Source organism: Rhinopithecus roxellana, chromosome 5, assembly GCF_007565055.1.
Source record: "Rhinopithecus roxellana isolate Shanxi Qingling chromosome 5, ASM756505v1, whole genome shotgun sequence".
Lineage (NCBI taxonomy): Eukaryota > Metazoa > Chordata > Mammalia > Primates > Cercopithecidae > Rhinopithecus > Rhinopithecus roxellana.
In genome coordinates, this window is record NC_044553.1 from 127050365 (window position 1) to 127073960 (window position 23596).

A 23596-nucleotide genomic window follows, 5' to 3' on the forward strand; every position below is an offset into this window, starting at 1 on the left:
TCTAGTTAAAAACAGCTCTTAAGGTGAAATGTTGTTGAACTAGTCCAAGAACCCAAGGTTCAAATATTGTTGACTCTCAGTAAGTTGGATTCAAGTAATAACCTTCTGATGTTCAGAGATAACCATCTTTGACCTCAACAACATGAGCATTTTGAAAGTCTTATTTTCTCCTCCAATGGAAACCGTGGACAATGCGAGTGTACTCTCCCCAGGCCTAGAACGAGGTTATTAGGTAAAGGGGTGCCAGCTAATGGCAATGGTATTGGAACCAGAGAGGCCACAGAGAAAGGAGACTGGGGTTGGAACCCGCTGCTGTTCACACTGGAGCACAGAGAGCCCAGGCTGAGCCAGCAGGAGTGGGTCTCGGCCAGGGGTGATTCAACACTCGTGAGCGCTGCTACACCCAGGGCTGCGAAGGAAAGATACAGAAGGACTAAGGGCCTGAGAGAGCATCTTAAGACATTCACTTGCACGTTTACAGATTTCTTGGCAAGGGTAATCAGCAGCTGCTTCCAATATCCATAAACCATTCAGAAACAACACCAAGCTACAATTCAGTAGGGATCAGCAAGAATATTACTTTAAAACTCAATTAGCGTGTGTGTGTGTGTATGTGTGTGTGTGTAAAATACATAATAGAAACCTTTGCCGGTACTTCCTGTGTTGCTGAAAGGTCATTTTAAACAAGATACACTGAGCAGTGTCCTTCCTTGCTACTCCCGATTGGTCACTACTGGTCTGCGGGCGACGGAAGGTCGAGTGTGTACCAAATGCTCTCCACTGTTGACCATGAGCAACACTTAGAGATACAGGTATCCGACCCAGTAGACCAGGTTAAAGAGCAGGAAGGACGTGGGGAAAAAGACGCGGGAGTACGAGTCCAGCTCCAGAATGTCTATGTGAATACGCCCTTTTCTCCAGGATCCTGATTTACATTCTTCGTAGCAGCAGAAGAAGCTCTGACAGTCTTTGCCATCCAGACACTCATAGACACAGGTATCTTCAAATTCCTGCCAGTAAGCGGAATTGTTTAACGTGGTCATCGCAGGTGGTGGCGGCCTCATGTCCAGGAGGGAATAGTTCTGCAGGCAACAAGAATCACACAACACCCATCGTAAAATGCAATAAAAACACCCTGAGGTGTGTGAAGCAATCGGTTCATATTACATCTGTCTCCTATAGATAAAGAGGATGAGTGGGCCTGCCCATCCCTCACACTTCCCCCAACGCTGGAGAGAGTTGGTCCCTTTTTTTTTTTTTTGGTTTTAAGGAGCAGAGAGTTTAATCGGCAAGAAGGAAGAAAGGAAGAAGCTTCCCTGTACAGAGACGGGGGGGGGGGGGGACTCAAAAGCCGAGAGAGGAGACCCCCGTCTTCAATTCTAATGCAAGGAAAATTGCATTGCAGTTTCAAATCTTGTGTTTCCCGGATTATTAATGAAGAAGGTTAAGCATATTTTAAAATGTGTATTAGTCATTTGAAGTCCCTATTCTGCCTACTTTTCTGTGGATTTGTAGTAAGTATGGACGTATAATATGTTTATCCCTTAAATGTGAAGCGGTACATATATTGAAGTGGCGAGAGACAAATAGGTTACTTTTTTTCCAATTAGTGAATAGTGAAAGGTATGACGTGCAGGAATGATGAGAGGATCTTCATGTCCCATGTGATTCGGTGAAAGTGGGCTTTCAGTGTGAGGGGGCTGGATACTGCTTACCATCTTAAGAAGCATAACCAAAAACGTGCCCACCTACAATGCTTTCTTTTCTACTTCCCAAGCTCTTCTCCTGACATGGAAAAGTCCAAATGGGGCAGATAAAGGAGAGAGAACAACATACTCTTCACTCCTCAATGAGAAGAATCATTCCTAACCCTGAGACATGGCTGCAAATAGACTTGTCAAGTCTTCAGACAGAGGCTGAGCTCTTCTAAAAAACTATGAAGTGTGCACTAGATTGAATTCCGTTACGGGGATCCCTTTCTAAATTGGACTGAATAATGGAAGAGAACTAAACAGCATGTTTGCCTCGCTGCTTTGGTTTATCTGTGCTGGTGGATCAGAGATGGGCATATGCCACTGGCAACCGTGGAGGCTGATGCCAAGGAGGAGGTGGAGAGGGAACCCTTCTCAGTGGGCCTCTTGACGAGGGCCTTTGCCTGGGTGTGGCACACTGCTGGGACAGAGGCCACTCGGAATTCATTAGAAAGCATCGTGACAACCTCTTATACTTCACCCAAAAATACGATTACACGAGCACGTGGCACTGCTTCCCGCCTCCTTTTGGGCCTCAATTTGATTGGACATGCTCATAATCGTGGGGTCATAAACTGGAGACAGGTGAAAGTGTCGGTCGGTCACTCAGAGTCGGTTCTTATAGCCTTTGATGCGTTCTTGTCAATGGGAAGCATGTGTGTGTGAGGACAGACATAAAGCAGGATGGCCTGGACCACATGTTCACAGGGCATTGCTTGCTCCTCACATGTGACCACCACCCTCTGCTACCAGTGGGGCCTCATGGTGCGGCTGCCCACCCTCCTCCTCATCTGCAATCCTGATGAATAGGCAGAAATAAAAGTCCCACTGTCTCTATGGGCCTCATGTGGATACGTCTCTTCTAGGTTAATGTTCTTTGTCCTGAGTGGGTGTAAACATCACCAGGGGTTTGCTAAAACATAGCAGTTCCCTGCCTCTACCCCACTACATTGAAGGGATCTGCCTCTTTTTGACAAGCTCCAGTGGAAACATCTGCCTTTATTAACAAACAATTGCAATAAAAGTTTCCTACACGTGTGCTTTGACAGTGATCAGCCAGACATTCATCCACTCATGGTTTCAAGCCCATTCCTCTGTGTAGTCTCTTGCTATGTGGATGGGACTGGGGGCTATCGGAGACAGAGAGGAGAAGCCTGGTGTTGCAAGGCAGGGCAGCCCCACAGCAAGATTCTGGCTCAGACCAGGAGGCAGAAGGCTCTGCTGATGTGGGGATGGCTCACCAGAGATCTAAAGGGCAACCCTTGGAGGTCTCAGGCAGGGCAGCAGGATGGTTTCTGGAGAAGAGAAACCTCCATTTCACTTCATTTAGGGAACCAAAAAACACCTAGAGATCATATTTACAATATTAAAAATGGTTCTTATTATGTCTTCATAGTTCACTGCTTTGAAATGAAACAAATTACATTTTATAAGGTTGAAGCAAAATGTAAGATGTTAAGAGCCCTAAATAGCTTAAGAACTTCTTTACTTGCCTCTGTCTTATTAGTCATGAAAATTTCAAATGATGCCCAAGATAGAGATTTTAATTAACAATTCCCCAAAGTCCTCCTTGGCCTAGCTGGGTCCCCGACTCCCTCCTCTTTTGTCTGTGTGTGTAACACAGCCCTGTGAGTGTCACGGAGCACCGTGCTTCCTGGGCACATGTGGAGTTCCTCAGCCTTGCATTTGACACATTAGGAAAGGGAAACTGAGCAACTAGAACAGCTCATCCCAAGCCACACATGTGACTGTTCACAGAGCCTGGCCCGTCCCCTATCACTCAGAGGCTGCTCTTTTCTGCTTCTTCGTATGGGTAACGGTGGCTCCTTCACTAGCATACGGCTTGCAGACTGACCTTTCAGAATAGAGTTGGGAAGTTGACAGTTCTCACTCAGCAGAGGACAGACTTCCTTTTTCTTTTTTTTTTTTTTGAGACGGAGTCTTGCTCTGTCACCCAGGCTGGAGTGCAGTGGCCGGATCTGAGCTCACTGCAAGCTCCGCCTCCCGGGTTCATGTCATTCTCCTGCCTCAGCCTCCCGAGTAGCTGGGACTACAGGCACCCGCCACCTCACCCGGCTAGTTTTTTTTTTTTTTTTTTTTTTTTTGGTATTTTTTAGTAGAGATGGGGTTTCACCGTGTTAGCCAGGATGGTCTCGATCTCCTGACCTCGTGATCCGCCCATCTCGGCCTCCCAAAGTGCTGGGATTACAGGCTTGAGCCACCGCGCCCGGCCAGACTTCCTTTTTCTTTGGCTTAGCATTATTCTTGCTGCAGGTCTCTGGCTGTGTCTTCTCACCAGGCCTGGCACCCTTTGTGTCTGAATTATTTTTCTTTGTACTTTCTTTAAGGTCATTACACTTTCCAACTTTTTCTTTCTTTAAAAATTTTTTTTTCTGTTCATTTTGTGATACCTTTTTCTCTGTATTAAAGGATTTGTTTCTTTTTTTGGCAACATCACTTCTGTACTAAAGATGTCAATATTTCCTGCTTTCAACACCCAGGTCCTGGCTATGTGTGATGATTGCACCCTTCCCCTCTCCCCTCTGTTTTGGTCCCACGCCATTTGGAAGCATTTGCTGGCAAAATCTGTATGATCGCTGTGGCTTCCCGCAGCTGTAACAGTGATTTGCCCACAAACTTTTTGGAAGAACTCTCACGATCCACACTTGCAGAGTGCAGATAACTATGTGGTCTCCTGACAATGGGCTGGAAGTGCACTACATATGAGGTCTTAATTAGCAAGTAGCAAACCACCCGCAGCTTATGGGTGGGTTTGAAACATTTGATGTAATTAGTAAATTGTAATTAGTATACATATGTATAAAGGAATAAAAGTCATGATTGCAAAAAAAAGTTGTTATATGATAAAAGTTGTAGTTCGCATCATTAATTTAAAAATGTTTCTCGGGTTTTTCAATAAAGCTACATTCTTACCTCTAGCCAAAAGAAATTCAGACTTGTTAATAGTTAAATGTAACAAATTTGCTTTTAAATTGTCAAACCTTGGTCAGTATTTACAGGGTTTAATTTATCCACACTTCAATTTTCTGATTTGTAGAAAGGTTTGTTATGAGAATAAAGTGAGTTGATACATGAAAGCACAGAGAACATAACGTCAAGCATAGTGCTCAAAAGAAAGTGAGGGGGGGTCGTCATTTTGAGGGTAGGAAGGACCTTCCAAAGCAGAACACAAGAAGCAGAAACTACAAAAGCAAACAGTGACAGATTTGACCACATGAAACAAAATAACACACACAGAAAAAGGCACAAAATAGAATAGTGGCAATGTTGCCAATTCAAGTTGGAGTAAAAACTACATGACAAACAATATCATGAATATATTCTATATGTGACTATCTAAATTATATATTTTATAAAATACAATTTATATAATACGTAACATATATACTACGGTCAAGTTTCTACTTTAAAATACTAATAAAAGTTAAAAAAATTCAAAAGCAATTCATGAAAATGGAAATGCAAATCAAAAATAAACAAGTGACAATATTGTCAATAGTCAAATAAATGCCAGTGAGAAAAGTTTGCAGAGCTCATTTTCCTGCTTGACTGTCAAACTGAATGCACGGAAAGTTCGGGATGAGGTGTCTGGCGTTGCTGGTGGAGCTGGTGCAGCGCCATTTGGCAACGACCAAAGACCATGCAACCCCTCTGCGCAAATGTTCTGCTCCTGGGAATGTAGAACCAAGCAAACAGTCACAGGTAAATACAAATTGGTAGTGATAAGAACGTAAATGCAAGTGAAAAATGTGGATGAGCCCAGTCAGTGTCCTGCCATGACTGCCTGTGCCTCAATCATGAACATAGGATATGATCATTACAAGGATCCTATAAAACAATATTTGTGGCACAAAACTTAAGTACATGTAAGTACCTATTTTTGAGTTATCAAAGAGGCTATAAAAAGATCATAATTCAGTTTTGCTACAATGCATGAACATATATTATTGGAATGGCTAAAAAAGAGCTATATATGCCATACACTAATCCCCATGTGGAAGGATTATGATTACTTTTCTCCTCTAATTTCCAAATTGTCAGAGTTGGATTTTTAACCTAATACTAAACACATTTTTGAAGCCAGCATGTGCATCACTCCTTGGTCTTCAATACACGCATGCATCAACAGCAATCTACCTTTCAAATGCAATGTTAGTTTAGTGAAAGTTCTCAGAAATATTGACACCTGCAATGCTATACATACGGAGGGGGCTTGTAGGCTTATTCGCTCAGGAATCCATCTTGAGGAATCTGAATGTAGTAACTACAAGAAAAGAAGAAAAATAACTAGGAAACTGTCATGAACATTTGCATCCAAGATCACTCTTAAGAGCAACCTTTAGGGTATGACTAAACCAAACCACGTCACTGGTAAGTGACACAAGAGAGCTCTTAGAGTCACATTCACATCTTCAGAATCCCTGTCTGGTTTAGAAAAGTCTTGTTGAATTGGGTATGTATATCATGCTTTATACGATCCTCAGGAATACAACTGCATTTAGGCACACACTCATCTCAAACAGCGCCCCCATTACCTCCCAGAGAACCTTTGCTACTGCAGCTCACCGATGTCGTCTTCTTCGTGGTGGTTGGTTTTCTACAGCTGGAATAGTAGTTGAGGGTGGCATACTCCATCAGCGCGGCGAAGACAAACAGGAAGCACACGGTCACAAAGAGGTCCATGGCAGTCACGTAGGACACGCGTGGCAAGGACTTCCTGGCAATGGTGCTCAGGGTGGTCATGGTCAACACCGTGGTGATGCCTGCACAGGGGACAGGTAGCATGTTGTAAAAGGATGCAACATGCAACAGGAATCCCAGACCGTCACCCACATCCCTCCACCCCAGCACGGCTGCCTTACAGGAATCCCTGATGCTGCATAACTCATGTAATGTTACTTTGAATTTTAATGTCCACACAATTTCATAAGCAATGTTTCCATGAAATTTCTGATTAGAGTCTTCACAATAACACTAAAGTGCCTGAATCAAGTGAACACCTTTCAATTTATTCAGTAATTCTCTCGTTGGACATTTTGCCTTTTAAGCAATTTTTAACATCGATGCTCTTTTTGCAGTCCTATCTATTCCCTGCTGTTCCACATCTCACACTTCTGTGCAGCTAAATCCTTTTATTTCTTTCTTCTCCTCACCTCCCCAGTTTGAAAACCCTCACTATTCTTGAAGACTCAGCTCCACTCTTGCCCTCCCGGCAGAGCTGACAACATGCACATCTGCAGTATCCCTGTACCTTCTACATATCTCAGCTTTTTTTTTTGTTTTCATTATCACAGGGAATCACATATGTCTTTACGTATCTGTCTCCTAGATAGTGTGGTCTTTAAGACAAAAACAGTCCCTTACTTGTCTTTGCCTGTCCTCCAGCACAGACGCTAGCACATTTGAGGCATTTAAATGAATGCTTTACATCAAATGAATCAATTAATTGGTAACACTCAATGTTGGTTTGACTTCGACTATTTCATATGCATGGGTCAACACTAGATGTTTAATCAAATATTGTGGAAAACATTCAGAAAAGAGACAGACACACGTGAGATGGATAGCTTAGAAGGGAAAACGTGAAAAAAGACATGGAGGCTGGTGAACACAAGAATAAAATGAAGAAGAGCGATTATCGTGTGAAACAGGCTAAGACTGACTCTCCTGTGGGTGAACTCCCCAAGAAATCAGGACCTGTCAGAACTACTAGACAGGGCAGGTTAGTGACCCCACATTCATGAACCCCTAAATCACAGGCATCTGAATTTTAATAGTCACCACCTCTGTAGCTCAACGGGAATACAGTAAAATATCTGCATCGCAGTACTAGTCAGAGAATAGGTACACAGGACAGATGAGGACACATTACACCTGTTGCAGCATTACAGCCTCTGTTTAGTTCCTCCCCGCACCTGCTCAAGGCAGTTCTGCCAGGGCCAGGTGGAGAATGAGTCTCAAAGCACGGGGTGGACAGCTTGTTGAGCTGTAAAGAATATCACCTGAAAGTCCAAGCCCTCCACTTTGCTCTGGGCCTGCTCAGCATTTGGCCATGAGAAGCCACGTACCACCTTGAATCATGTTCCTTAACTTGTGCAGTGAAAACAGAATGCCAGGTACTCTTTAATATAGATGGTAAAATTTCATGTAAAAATGCTGTGTAAACCGGAAAAGTCTATACTTACATCAGATGTAGTTTTATGGAAAAAGATCTTTTGAAAAAATTATTTTATTTATTTATATTTTTTAAGTTCCAGGGTACATGTGCAGAATGTGCATGTTTATTACATAGATACACGTGTGCCATGGTGGTTTGCTGCACCTATCAACCCATCATCTAGGTATTAAGCCCAGCATGCATTAGCTGTTTTCCCTAATGTTCTCCCCCAGGGAATACTATGCAATCATAAAAAAGAATGAGGTCATGTCCTTTGCAGGGACATGGATGAAGCTGGAAGCCATTATCCTCCTTTAATAAACATCCAAATCAACTTTTAAAAATGTGACCACATCATGTCTAAGAAGTTCAAAATCTTAGTTTCTATTTCAATAGAAATACAAATTGTTTGCGTCTGCAATTTCCATAGACCTTGTCCATCAGTTGTCATGAGTGGCCTGTATTCCAGAGGTAGACAGTGGCCGTGTGCTTTATCCTCCCCACTTCCACCCCCATCCTGAAACTATACAGTGCTTCCACACCCACCCTGAAACTATACACCCTGAAGAAAAATAAAGCTTAGGCATTTCTATTTAGTTCAGGGGTCTAAGCTACCTAGTAAAGAAGGGTGCTTTGCACAAACACCTGTTGGCATGACTTCCTCTTCGGGGAAAGCCCAAGGGAGTTCAGGAAGGTTATCTCAGCTGAGTCTATTACATATAGGATGCTTTGGGGATGATCCTGGTCTCACAGAATCCTAGAAAAACTTTCTTCTTGACCTTGGAGGGATGAGTGAATATAAATGGTGGCATCTTACTACAGTCAGAAGTAAACCTCCTAATTTAAACACAAACTATAATAATGCTTTTTGACACTGGCTTTTTTTTTTTTTTCACTCAGCACAATGCCATTGACACATTTAACTGCTGCTGCATCAATAGTTTGTTCTTTCCTACTGCTGAGTAGTATATCATGGCTTGGGTGTTCCATAGTTTCGTTAGCCATTCACTTGTTGAGGGATATTTTGGTTGTGTCCAGTTCTTGGTGATTACATGAACATTCATGTCAGTGTAATATCATCCTATTTCAAGTGACTTTCTTGGAGACACATTGTAGCTGGGTCATGCTTTATTTTTTTAATCCTCTCTGCTAACTTCTGTTTTTTCACTGGTATGTTCCAGCAATTTACATTGAAAGTAATTATTAATATTTAAGATGTAATGATTCCATTTTATATTGTGTTTCCTGTTTGTTTGTTCCTTTATAATATCTTGTTTTCTTTTTCCTGCCTTCATATAGGTTATCTCAACATATTTTAGAATTTGATTTTGCTTTATCTACAGCGTTTTTGAGGCACATCACTCTTTGTGGCCTTTTAGTGATTCTTCCAGTATTACAAATACATAATTTCTCATATTTAACATTTTACCAGTTTGAATGAAATGTAGAAACCTTATTTCCCCTTACTCTTTCTTGATTTTAATATAATTGTCTTAAATATTTCCTTTAATTAGTTTAATAACTACATCAAGTAGCATTATGATTTTTTGCTTCAACCATTATAAATAATTTAGAAAACTCAAAAGGCAAAGGAAAGTCCATTTTACTTACCCACATTTTCACTTTTTGTGTTTTTTCTTCCTTTCTTTTGTTAAAAAATTCTTCTCATCATTTTCTATTTCAAGAAATTCCATTAGCCATTATTTTAGGGGACATCTGTTAGTGACAAATTCTCTTTGTTCTTCTTAGCACGAGAATGGATTTCTCCTTTATTCTTAAAAGATACTCTCATTGGGTATAGAATTCTGGGTTGACTATTCTTTCTATTCAGCATTAAAAAATGCTGTGCCACTCCCTTCTTGCCTCCATGGTTTGGATGAGAATCCATTGTTATCCAACTTGTATTTTCTTTATAGGCAAGGCGACATGTTTCTTTGCTACTCTCAAGAATTTTTCTTCAGTTTTTAAGAGTTTGATTATGATGTGTCTTTACCTAACATTCTTTGGATTTAACCTATTTGGGATTAATTCAGCTTCTTGGATCTCTAGATTTATGCCTTTTGGCAAATTTGAGTATTTTTTATCCATTGTTTCTTTGAATACTTTTTTTTAGTCTTATTCTATTTCTCTTTTTTCTGGAACTTCAATGACACAAATGTTGGATCATTTCCCTCTCTAACATGTGTCAACATTTGGAGATATCCCTAAACTCAGTTGATTATTATTTTCAATATATTTCCTCTCTGTTGCTCAGATTGGTTAATTTTTGTTGTTCTATCTCATGGTTCACTGATTCTTTCCTGTCTTTTCTTCTTTTGTTAAGCACATCCAGTGAGCTTTTCATTTTGGCATTGTATTTTTCAGTGCTAAAAATTCCACTGAGTTCTTTATATCCTCTATTTCTTTGTGGAGCTTTTCTTTTTTTCATTTAGTTGAAGCATGTGTGCATTTGCTCATTGAAGCACATTTATGACTGATATGTTAAAATCCTAATCAGATAATTCCAACAACTGTGTCATCTTGATACTGGCATTTTCTTTTTGATATGATGAATGATATTTTACTGTATCCTGGACATTTCTGGTATTATTTTATCAGACTAAAATATTACATAGGAAATCTTTAAAGTAGCCATACTTATAACACATTTAGAACAAAAACATTAATATAAAGATTAATAAATGAAATTAAAACTTCTGCACATCAAATGCATAAAAAGAGGAGAAAGATGCTATTCATTGGAAAAAGTATTTATTTTACATAACCAATGAATCTTCAGGATGTTTCGTATTATCTAACAACATGAAATACCTATTCAAGTTTATTCTCATGTCAGAACTGTTTCAAAGTTTTCCTCACCTAAGATTCACTTTCTGATCTGAGAAATCTCCATCTAATCTAACATTATAATCCTAACATTTTTCTAGAAATTTAACATTTCTAGTTTTACCATTTGAGTATAATCCATTTTAAGTAAATTTTTGTGTATGGCAGGAGGTGGATATTGAAATTCACTTTCATGATGTAATTATTAGGTGCAGAGTTCTATAATATCCAGTAGCCCAAAGACATTGATATTGTTGTTCAGCTCCTCCATTCCTTTACTGGCTTTTTGGTTTTTGACTGGTTTAATCACTTAAATAAGTGGACAAATGTGCTTGTTTGTGTACACTGCTGTTAGAAGTATATTTAAATATCAAACTGTGATTGATTTTAAAAATTTATCCTCTTCTCAGTTTTTGTTTATTTTAATATGAAGCTCTAATACTAGGTACAGGTGCATTTATGAAAGTCTTTTCTTTCTGTTGAATTTACCCTGTTATTATTATTATATGTTCTTACTTATTTCTATGTTGAATTCTCAGCTATGCCTTTTATTATATTTTCATATTTTTTCAACAGATTACAATAAGATTTCTTAACATATCTACTTAGAATTTTTTTAGTATTACTGTACTCATTTTTGTACCACATAGGAACATGGTTCCATATGTCCCCTAACCTCATTGCTATTTATGGCCTATATTTTATTGTTTCTTATGTCATAAGTCTCATCTTGCATTATTATTATTTTGACTTTAATTGAAAGAATAAAAATAGAAAACTAGTTTTTAAAAATTTCACCACATGCTTACCATTTCTGATGTTCTTCATTACTTCTTGTAAATCCATTTTTCTGTTTATTATTTCTATTAACCTAATTAGTTTGTTTTAGAATTTTTACTATGGTTTTAGATTTTCTGTGACAAATTAACACAGATTTTGTTTATCTAAAAAAACTTCATTCTGATGAAATTTTTGAAGTACATTTTCTTTGGATATAGAATTTCAATACTTTAAAGACAGCAATTAATTATCTTCTGGTCTCCATTATTGCACATGAAGAATCAGTTAGTCATATTTTTGCTCCTCCACATACGACAGGACATTTTTGTTTACATACTTGCAAGTATTCCCTTTCTTTTTGATTGTCATCATTTAGACTATGACGCTTTTCTTTGTATTTCTCCTGCTTGTATCTCACTAAGCTGTTTGAATTTGTAGGCTGGTATTTTTCACCAAACATTGGAATTTCTTAACCACATTTTTTCAAAAATATTTTTCCTCATTCTTTTTTTCTTATTATTCTGATTTTAACTATCGCCTCAGTTATAGTTTTGTTATACATATTCGTATTGTACCACAGATCACCGGTACATTCTTTCTTTTAATCTTTTCATTCCCTTGTTCTTCAGATTACATAAATTTCATCTGATGGTCTTCAATTTTATATAATCTTTTATTTCTGCCATCTTCAATCTGCTCTTAAGTTTAGTGAATTTTTCAATCAAGATATTATACATTTCATTCTAGAATTTCTTTTTATATACTTTCTGTGATGAGATGACTCATTTGTTCATTAATTAAAATCACATTGTCCTTTAAGTCCTCAGACATTGTTATAATAGCTGTTGTTAAAGTCCATGCCTACTGAGTCAGCATTAGACTTCTCTTTGCTTTTTATTAATCCTTCTTTCTTTGTAATCATGGGTCACATTTTTCTACATCTTAGAGTGTCTAATAAGTTCTTATTATAACTCCATATAATTTAAAAAGTCTGCACAATATTGTCTTTTTAAGAAGCCCTTTGAATTCTTATGACAAATAGTAAATTTACTGATGGTTCTCCTTGATCTTGTTATTGCTTGGTTCAAGCTTCATTAAAGGACATTGAGAGTACCCCCTTTACTTCTAGGCACAGACTTTTTGGTGTCTCAACTAAACACTAAACATCTTATTGTTAATAAAGTTCCTCAGTTCTTCTGGCTATAAATTTATTATCTGACCGCATTGTGAAATTCTAGCTTCTGTGTCTTGAGCCCAGAACAACTATTCTCTGTAGGATTTTCATAGTCTCAAGTTGTACAAACATAGTTATATATTATATCACTTTGAAGTTTATCTTTAGATGTCTTGTGTACAGTGACATCTAATACATGTAACCATGAAGCCATAACCCCAAGGGTTAGTCACAAAATCTGTGTTGATTCGCCTACAGTTCTATCATGTATTTTCTATCAGCATGCAAAACTAGTATAGGTAGAGGATATTACAGGCTAATTAATCTCTTGGCCCGGTCTACCCAGGCCCAGTGCTTTGTTCTTGAACACACAAATTTAAAAAAACACAGAGAAATAACAATGCAGATATGAGAGATGTTGCAGAAATTTGAAATTGAGGCAGCTTCCTCTTTTCTTTCTTTCTTTCTTTCTTTTTTTTTTTTTTTGAGACAGAGTCTGGCTCTGTCGCCCAAGCTGGAGTGCGGTGGCCGGATCTCAGCTCACTGCAAGCTCCGCCTCCCGGGTTTACGCCATTCTCCTGCCTCAGCCTCCCAAGTAGCTGGGACTACAGGCGCCCGCCTCGTCGCCCGGCTAGTTTTTTTTTTTTTTTGTATTCTTTAGTAGAGATGGGGTTTTCACCGTATTAGCCAGGATGGTCTCGATCTCCTGACCTTGTGATCCGCCCGTCTCGGCCTCCCAAAGTGCTGGGATTACAGGCTTGAGCCACCGCGCCCGGCCTGCTTCCTCTTTTCTATAGGAATTTTTTTGGGGAAAACAATCTCTATATTCAGTCTTATATATTACCTGTCTTCAAAAAATCAAAACATTGAAAGTTAAGCAAAATTCCTATCAGAAAGAAAAACTGACATATATATGTTGCACAGTTCTAAAACTACTGAAAGTTAGTGTTTTATGAAGAAGACTTTGGGAACTAGAGAAAAATTTATGAAAAGACTGAGGTTTAGTGTGTGGCTTACAGCTGAAAAAAAATGATCATTTTCTCGTTTGCTGGTAAAGTTGCTATATACAAGCAGAGCTTCAATTATTGATAAAATATTTTTACCAATATTATGTCCTCAGTCCTCAGAGGTGTGTGGTAAATTCTGCTTCCTGACATTATGTAGGGGGACTTTTGAGTTGACAGGTTCTGGGATGTGCCTGTGTTTTGGTGATCATATCAGCCTGTGATACAGGATACTATCACAATTTATTTACTCTGAATCTCCTACCCCATCTTGATTTATGTAGCACACATAGAATCCCATTGTGAGAAAGAATAGCCTCACTTGGCTTCTTAAGAGAAAAGTCTAAGCACAGTTCAAGTAACCCTCAAATTAGATCATTCACATTTAAATAGTTTTTTACATTGAAGGCATTTTTTATGAATGCTTCTATATTAAAATTACACAAATTTATGGAAGAGATTTTTTGAAACTCACCTAATGCTGTTCTTGCTGGTGTAGCATCTTTTTTGATCCAAAATGACACCCAGGATAAAACCACAGTCAGTATACAGGGAATGTATGTCTGAATAGTGAAGTATCCCATTCTTCTACTCAATTCAAAATATATAGTCATGACAACATAATCACCTGTAATAAAATATTGTCAAAATTAAGACAACTTTGATGGATCAAAAATAATTCAGGAAAATAATTTTATAATTTATTTTGTTAAATGAATGACTTGGATAAAAATGCACAACTACAACAATATCAAATCAAGAAATGGTCAAAATGTTGGTTTTCTTAAATTTAATTTTCAAAGTATCCATGGCTGTACCAGGCACTTAATTGGTCAGTGTAAAGGGCACAAAACGAACATATTCATGGATACAGTGAAAACACATGCAGATCTTTTCCATGACAGGCCATGACTTGATGAGCTATCACTGCTTGAGTCCTTCCATAGGTTGTATGATTAAATTCAAGAGTAATAGGTAAACTCAACCCTCAACCAGACCCAGGGTCATTTTAAGGGATGCTTTTCCAATAATAACAAAGCTATCATATCTTACAAAAACTTGTGTAACCATTTGATATTTTTATTTATTTATATCATTAAGTTTTGCTTATCAACTTTGCACTTTGTTTTACTTTATGTATATTTATCTTATCCTTTTATTTACTTATATCATTAAGTTTTGCTTATCAACTTTGCACTTTGTTTTACTTAACGTATGTATATTTATCTTATCCTTTTGTAACTCCAGGATTTAAGTTGTGCCAACCCAGAAACAAACAGAAGTGACCCTTTCCTGACATTCCACTCTCTTCTACCAAAGCAGAGCCACACCATAAACAAGTTGGGAGCAATGGAGATGTTATTGGAGATACATTTTGTCCCCAAAGCATCTCCATTCATTTCTTGTCCAGGCCAGCTCCTGCTGAGATCACCTCCTCATCCTCATCCTCCCCATCTCCATTCATTTCTTGTCCAGGCCAGCTCCTGCTGAGATCACCTCCTCATCCTCATCCTCCCCATTTGAATCCTCCACCCCTTTAGCCTGCTGGATTCAGCCATCCAGCGCCTGAAATCCACCATGTCCAGAACTGAACTATCACCTTCCCATGCCAATACTGCTCTTATTTCATGTCTGTCTCTCACTTGTTCAAGGAGGAAACCAAAAAGCCACCTCTGACTCCTCCTTTTCTCTTCTCAATGGTTCTATCTGATCCATTCCTCTCAAATCATTTCCCCATCTAGTCCAAGCTACCACCTTCTGCCCATAGATCCAAGCTTGTCTCCTAATGACCAGTCCTTTTGGCTCTAATTCATTCTACCTACTGCCATCAAAAGGAACTTTCTAAAACACAAGTATCATTTTAGCCTTCTCCTTATTAGCTGCCCTTGTACAATTGTGACATTTTTGTGTGGTCCACATCATTCTGCGTTAAACACTCCTTGCCCTGTGCTCTCTACACTCTTGGCATGTGGTCTGCCCAGACCCTCAGACTTGCCAAAACCCTTCCCTACATGCCTCTGAATCCCTTCCCATCTGCAAACATGCTCTTTTTTTTCTTTCCCCAACATCTAGATAGTTCCTATTCAATCATTTAGCTTAAAAATCTCTCAGTGCCCCAGGAAGTCTCCCTGACACCTTCCCGTAAATGGATGGATTTGTTTCTGTAATTACTGATATAATATCTGTCTTAAAACCAATAAACTGGTTGGTTTATAGAATATGTCTCTCTTGTTGACCAATGTTGGCTAACCATAATACATTAATTAATATTTGCTGAATGAAAAGACTCACTGACGTCCCGTTTTTTTTTTTTGAGACAGAGTTTCACTCTTGTCACTCAGGCTAGAGTGAAAACGGTGCAATCTTGGCTCACTGCAACTTCCGCCTCCCAGGTTCAAGCAATTCTCTTGCCTCAGCCTCCCAAGTAGCTGGGATTACAGGCACCTGCCACCACGTCTGGCTAATTCTTTTTGTTGTTGTTGTATTTTTAGTAGAGATGGGGTTTCACCATGTTGGCCAGGCTGGTCTTGAACTCCTGACCTCAGGTGATCCACCTGCCTCGGCCTCCCAAAATGCTGGGATTATAGGTGTGAGCCACCACGCCCAGCCCGAAGTTCAATTTTTACTTAAAAGATTGATAGGGAGATGGTATTGGGCTCAGATGAAAACTATGCTTCCAATAAATTAGAAATTTTTGCAGGATGAAATATTCTGTTGTAGCAATATTTAGAGTTGTTGATAGAAACATCAACTTTGATACCATTTACCAAGAAACATTTAAAAATTTAAACAAATTAGTATTTCAGTACAAAGGAATTAGGATGATTAGCCTGCAGCAGTAAAAGAGCACAAGTATATATTTTAAAGTAATGTGAATGCCAAAATTACATCATTTCCTAAGGAAATGTGATTTGAATTATGTGTGATTCTTAATGCCTATTAATTTTTTGCAAAAAATTGCAATCAAAACCCTAGAGGAATAAACAAACAAGCTAATATACAGAAAAACAAAGCATAATAAATCACTCTAGGAGTTATGCACAGTCCAAATGGAACATCCAAAGAGTTGAATAATTTCAATTATCACCATTGCAGATTACTGACAAGATAAACAGAAAGACAACTCCAGACAAGATGCACAATTTATTACAGCAAATCCACCTGCTTTCTCCCTGCCTGGGGTGAGAGGGGCTCCCCATGCCTGTTCTCAGCATACTCCCTTGCCTAATTCAGAAGTCTACCTGGGTATCCATGGTTACTAGCTTCCATGGGCATCCTACTGAGGCTCTGCCTTTCCCAGACATGGGTGCTTTGCAGGAGGAAGGCAGCAGCACCAGTGAAAGTCCCAGTGTTGGATGCATGACTGGAGGTATGCACAATATGGAGGTGTGCAAGATACTGGCAATGACGGAGGAGGTGGCACCAGTCAAAGTCCCAGTGCTGGGCACATGCATGGAGTGCAAGATACTGGCAATGATGGAGGAGGTGGCACCAGTCAAAGTCCCAGTGCTGGGCACATGCATGGAGTGCAAGATACTGGCAATGATGGAGGAGGTGGCACCAGTCAAAGTCCCAGTGCTGGGCACATGCATGGAGTGCACGATACTGGGAATGATGGAGGAGGCGGCATCAAAGTCCCAGTGCTGGGAGCATGACTGGAGGAGCGCACCATGCTGGGAATCATGGAGGAGGCAGCATCAGACAAAGTCCCAGTGCTGGGCGCATGCATGGAGGAGTGCACCATGATGGCAATGATGGAGGAGGCAGCACCAGTCAAAGTCCCAGTGCTGGGCGCATGTATGGAGGAGTGCACCATGCTGGGAATGATGGAGGAGGCGGCACCAGTCAAAGTCCCAGTGCTGGGAGCATGCATAGAGGTGTGCACGATGCTGTCAGTGATGGAGGAGGCAGCAGACTGACCCATGAAGATGACTCCTTCCTCGGCGCATGTTCAGAGGAAAGGCAGGACCTGAAGCTAATTATTTCCAATCCCAAATACTTGTTTTATTTATTTCATTAGGCAGCAATCCATTCTCAATAATTGCTTTTTAGCATTGAACGTAGAAATAAAATTTCCCCCAGGATGATGTTTTGAAACATCACAGTGGACTAGCTGCGGCTTTTCTATTTCCTTATTTATTCATTTATTTCAGAGTTAGTAAGTTCCACATCTGGTAGTTCCCACCACCAGAGAGAGACTGACATGCATTTATTTGCTCTCAGTGACTCCAAGTTCACATTCTCAGAAAGCCTCTGACAGGGGCAATTTCAGACAGGTCAGAATCAGATAAATAAAAGCAGTGGTGTAGAAGATTGTATTAGCTGAGGTTAGATCGCCGCCCATCTTGGACACATCGACTTCAACTAAGGCAGGTTCAGGTAAGACCATGGCAGCTCCCAGGTTGGCCGTGGAAGGAGGAGCAGCTCCCAGAAGGTGGGGCTTTATCCCCAGAAGAAGGACAGGTTGACGGGTAGGGATAACAGAGGAAATCTGGCTTGGAAACACCAAAGGAAGTAAATGTACAAATTTTCTTTGTCATATCATTTGATGACTCTGTATTGAAGTACATTTCCACGTTTCTCAGAGAACATAAAATTATTCTTTATTCACACTTCACACAATTAGTTTCTTGTAAAATCAAAGGACATGGTACATTTAAAGACCCTTTTCTTTATTTTACTAAACTCTACGTTTGTAAAATTATTATTTTAATGAATCATTAGGTAGAAAATTTATTATTGAAAAAGGAAGTTGGTAGGGGTGTTATTTCTTTTTTCTGAAAATGCTAACCAGTTGCTAGATAACGTCTTGTGAGCCACGTTAGTAAATTACCAAATATGTAAGCAAATTTACAATTTTTAAATTCTAGGTTTCTGTTTGGAAATTTGCTAGCAGCATAGTATCTTGTGCTTTAAAAGTCCAGTCGTGTTTCAGGAAGAGATCTTCACAGAAAGAGGAAAACCCTTTATAGGATGTATTTCTAATGTCTGAGCTCTAAAGATGTTCCCACCTGAATTTATCACATCCCATTTAATCGGTAAGCTTGGAAGTTCATATAGATATTTTCAATACTCCAACCCCTGTACGGAGTAGGTGTATCTTCTGTAATTTACCCCAGCATTATCCTCAGAGGATATATACTCTCTCAAAACCATTCCTAACTCATGTCATAGACACCACATTTCTTTATTGCATCTCTGGCACCAAAAACACCCTTTGAGTCTCCTTTAAATGTTGTTACTTCCCTCCATCTCCTCTCCTTCTCATGGCCATCTCTTCCCCCTGCCCATGACAGATACACCCAGCCTGGTTTCCTTTCAAAACTGCCCAAGCTTAACACTCTCTGAAAAGCCACCTGAGGCCTGGAGATTAGCAAGCAATGCTCAGCCAAAAAGCCTAATGTTCTCCATCTTGTTCTTCAAGTTCACCCTGAGGTAACTTGTCTTTTTCATCTCTTTATTACATTTATTTATAAAAAGAAGTTCCAGCCGGTCACGGTGACTCAAGCCTGTAATTCTAGCAATTTGGGAAGGCGAGTTGGGTGGATCACCCGAGATCAGCAGTTCAAAACCTACCTGGCCAACGTGGTGAAACCCCATCTCTATGAAAAATACAAAAAGTTAGTTGGGTGTGGTGGTGGACGCCTCTAATCCCAGCTACTCAGGAGGCTGAGGCCGGAGAATCTCTTGAACCTGGGAGGCAGAGGTTGCAGTGAGCCGAGATAGTGCCACTCTATTCCAGCCTGGGCAATGAGAGCAAAACTCTGTCTCAAAAAAAAAATTAAGAAACGTTTAAAAAGAAGTTCCTAATTTTAGGGAAATTAAATTTATCAACGTTTTATTTTACCATTCATACCATTTGTGTCATGCTTGAGAATTTGTTCCTTAACCCAGGACCATCAAGTTTCCTTATACAAGTTTTGCTTTTCTCCCAGTTTCCCTTCTATGCAATTACTTCTTCTCCAATTCAAGTTCTCTGAATTCCATGATTAGTGGCTGCACCATCATTCATTGTGACCTCTGGTCATCTGCAGGCCCACCTCTCTTTTATTTGTGTGTTCGTATCTGTACGAATCTGTGCGTGCGTTTTGATTCTGACACATAACCACACTGTCTTAATCAGCATAACTGTGGCAGACACATGCTAAAGGGGCCCCCAATTAGTCATATAGTCGTATTGTTCCCTCCTCGTGAGTGTGGGCAAAACCTGATTTGGTTTCACTTAATGGATCAACTCCCTTGATTGAATTTCTTTATATGGCAAAGATGAATAAATTTTGCAAATGTAATTAAGACCCAAAAAACTGTTGATTTCAAGTTAATCAAAGAAAGATTATCCTGGGGGACCCTGACTTAATCAGGTGAAAGATGTTAAAAGAAAGACTGAGCCTTTCATGAACAGAGAGACTGTCCTCTGGTCTCTGCAGCTGCAAATAATAATTCTGTCAACAACTTGAGTTTGGAGATTTGATTCTTCCCCAGTCAAGTCTCCAGATGAGACTGAAGCTCAGCCAACTCCTTAATTGCAGCCCTAAGAGCCTAAGCAAAGTTCCCAGCTAAGCCACACCTAATTCATAGAAATTACAGGGTCATACATGTGTTTTGTCTTAAACTACTGAGTTTGTGGCAATTTGTTAAACTGAAATGGAAAACTAATACAATAGCACTGGTCACAAGTACAGAAGCTGCCAGTCTTCGTATTCTTCTCCATGGACGCCGTGGCTTTTCTTGGGTCTTTGTGCTTCCATAAAAATTGTAGAATCTGCTTGAAAATTTTTCACAAACACTGTTGGTATTTTGATTGGAATAAATTATGCATCCTCATTTATTTAGATCATCAGTGTAGCTACCTGAGAGTACAGCAGTTAAGAACAAGTATTTGTCATCATGAAGTTTTATCTATTTCAATTTGAATATCCTTCAATGAAATGTTGAATTACTTCCATAGAGTTTTGGCAAGTCTTTTGTTAGATTTAGTTCTTGATATATGTATATTTCTGTTGCTATGGATGATATATTTAAATTAAATTAAAATTACATTTATATTTAAGTTCGTGCTTTAATTTTTTTCTTTCTTCCTGATTTGTTAGAAATGTATCAACATGTGTCTCATGTCCTGTTTTCCTGGGACCTGGTTGGCAGATTCATGTCTTCCTTCATTTCAGGATTTTTTTTTTTTTCCAATATGGCCTTGAAATATTTTGTTCTATTTGCTTTATTCTTTTCCTCGTCTCACAAACATCAATTATGTGTTTGTGAGCACTCTGTTTGATTTACACATCCATCTTTTTTTCTTGCTATTCACTGTTTGAGTGCATTCCTCAGTATTACTAAACCTGTTCTTCATGTTCCTGACAATATTATCAGCAGATTAGATTCTGGAACAGCTACTTGTAATGTGGCTTTCATTTATTTTTTATTATTATTATTATTATTATTATTATTATTATTATTATTATTATTTTGAGATGGAGTCTTGCACTGTCACCCAGGCTGGAGCGCAGTGGTGCGATCTCGGCTCACTGCAAGCTCCGCCTCCTAGGTTCACGCCATTCTCCTGCCTCAGCCTTCTGAGTAGCTGGGACTACAGGTGCCCACCACCATGCCCGGCTAATTTTTTTGTATTTTTTTTTTAAGCAGAGATGGGGTTTCACCATGTCAGCCAGGATGCCCTTGATCTCCTGACTTCGTGACCTGCTCACCTTGGCCTCCCAAAGTGCTGGGATTGCAGGCATGAGCCACCATGCCCAGCCTCAAGTTTGGACTATTTCTAAGTGGCAGAATCAGGATCTGAACTTGCATCTTCTCATTCCAAGTTCAACACATGGTGACTGCCATCTAAGAGGTGAAGCAGAGGAACTTCCAGAACATTCACTAGTTGCAATGTCTGGCTGATAAAATTCGGACTATCTGGGACATGACTTTTTATTAGGATCCAGGATGGCTGTTTTCACCAACTCATCATCCTCACTGGAAAGAAACAAGCAACAGGCATTCTGGGTTCACCTGGAACCCAGGGAGCAACCTTTTCCATGCAACTGCTCCCAAATTGGTGACAAAAATCAGTTTAATTATTTTAGAAAACAAAATCGAACCCAGTTTTAGCATCGCAGAATGTTTAAGTGTCGCTTGTGTTGTTGCTCAGTAACTTTATTCAGCTAGAAATTTCTACCTAATCACTACATGCTGAGTCTGGGGTGGCATGAAAATATGAAGCGTCTGGTTGCCACAGGGATAAGGGTTTCTCATGCTCTTGCCAATTTCTCATCCAGAAACACCACCATGTTTTTAAAGGGAGGATCAAGGAGAATCCTGAGAAAGCGTCCCCATGGGGTCGCCCGAGAGAGGATGACAGAACTCATTGTGAGAGCTCCACCCACGTCCACGTCACGGTGTCCCCTGCGAAGCAAATGTCTCAGTACGCAGGGAGAAGGGCAACAAAAACTGGTGCAATAGGGGAATGGTGGAAATCTACTTCAGCTGTGCATGTGCGACTGGAAAATCAGGCAAGCACTACCCCTTGGGGAGAGATGGCAGTACCGTTAGGCCCAACATTACATCTGGAGAAGGAACAGGAACACTTGTGAAGGTCACACTCTAAACACTAGGTTTACAAATCATGCCTAAGATGGAGCCTTACTCCAAACATTGATAACATCTCACCCTCCCTTGGTCCAACCACCCACACACAACAAGCGTAGAATGAAAACAGCAGTGTAGTCCAGGTGGTGACTGCAAGAGACAGATGTTCCCTGAGAAGAGTGCAAGGGGAAGAGTCAAAACTGAGCCACAGGACCTGGAGTCAAGCAGATAGTCAACTTCAAACCTGGCTTAACTTCTAACTAAATAAGCAAGAACCCTCACACTAAAAGCAGAGCAAAATGAAAGGCATGCTTATTTCTAAGCATACATAAAATTTATCTGAGTATCTACTACTCTATAAAACGTGTTTGGCTTCCAAATAAAATTATGGGACATACAAACCCAAAAATAGCAGCCTGGAAAGGCAAAATAATTACTAAGAACAGAACAAGATAGGAAAGAGGGTATTTAAATAATTATTTAATATGTTAATGGCTCCAATGGAGAAACAGACAACATGCAAGACCAAACAGGTGATTTGGTCCATCAATGGAAATTAGCATGATGGAAATTAGCAGATCAATGGAAGTTACAAGACAGAACCTAATGGAAGTGCAAGAAATCAAAAATGCAGTAATAGAGGTTAAGCATGCTTTTGATAGGCACATTAGTAAACTTATCACAGCCAAAGAAAGACCCAGTGAGCTTTACTATAGGTGACCAGAAATTATCCAATCTAAAACACAAAGAGAAATATGAGTTTAAAAATCGGGACAGATAAACCAAGAGCTGTGAAAAAAATAAGGAACTGTCTAATATGCATATTATTTGAATCTAAAAAGAAGAAGAGAAAACGATATATTTGAAGAAATAATGGCTTAGAATTTTGCAAAATAATGACAGACACCAAAGTACAGATCCAAGAAGCTCAAACATCAGCCAGAATCAAAAGAAAACAAACAAATAACAAAAACTTCCACCTACATACATCATATTAAGTGTTGAAAACCAGATACAAAGGGAACATTTTGAAAGCAGCCAAAGGAAAAAAAGGTACATTTTTGTTTTTTGCTTTTTCCCCTACCAGAGGAGCAACAGGGCAAGATTCACAGAAGACTTTGCTTCAGAAATCATGCAAGAAAGAAGACAATGGAATGAAATCTTTAAGTTTCTGAAAGAAAAAAGTCAACCCACAATGAAACTCAGTAAAAACACTTTCCGAAAGTGAAACAGACATAAACACTTTCTCAGAAAAATAAAAACTGAGGGAATTCAGCTGGGCTCAGTGGCTCACGCCTGT

At 39.5% G+C, this 23596-nt stretch overlaps 1 protein-coding gene across 1 annotated transcript in view; it reads right to left on the minus strand.

The window, feature by feature from the left end:
• Positions 1-457: 457 nt before the first annotated feature.
• The window catches only part of GABRG3 (gamma-aminobutyric acid type A receptor gamma3 subunit), a 558231-nt gene continuing 535092 nt past the window's right edge, over positions 458-23596 (minus strand). The window contains exons 7-10 of the mRNA XM_010355210.2: positions 14189-14341; positions 6339-6535; positions 5977-6036; positions 458-1082 (exon numbers count right to left, since the gene is read on the minus strand). Coding sequence (XP_010353512.1) covers positions 801-1082; positions 5977-6036; positions 6339-6535; positions 14189-14341 — 692 coding nt within the window. The 3' untranslated portion in view covers positions 458-800. The remainder of the gene's footprint in view (positions 1083-5976; positions 6037-6338; positions 6536-14188; positions 14342-23596) is intronic.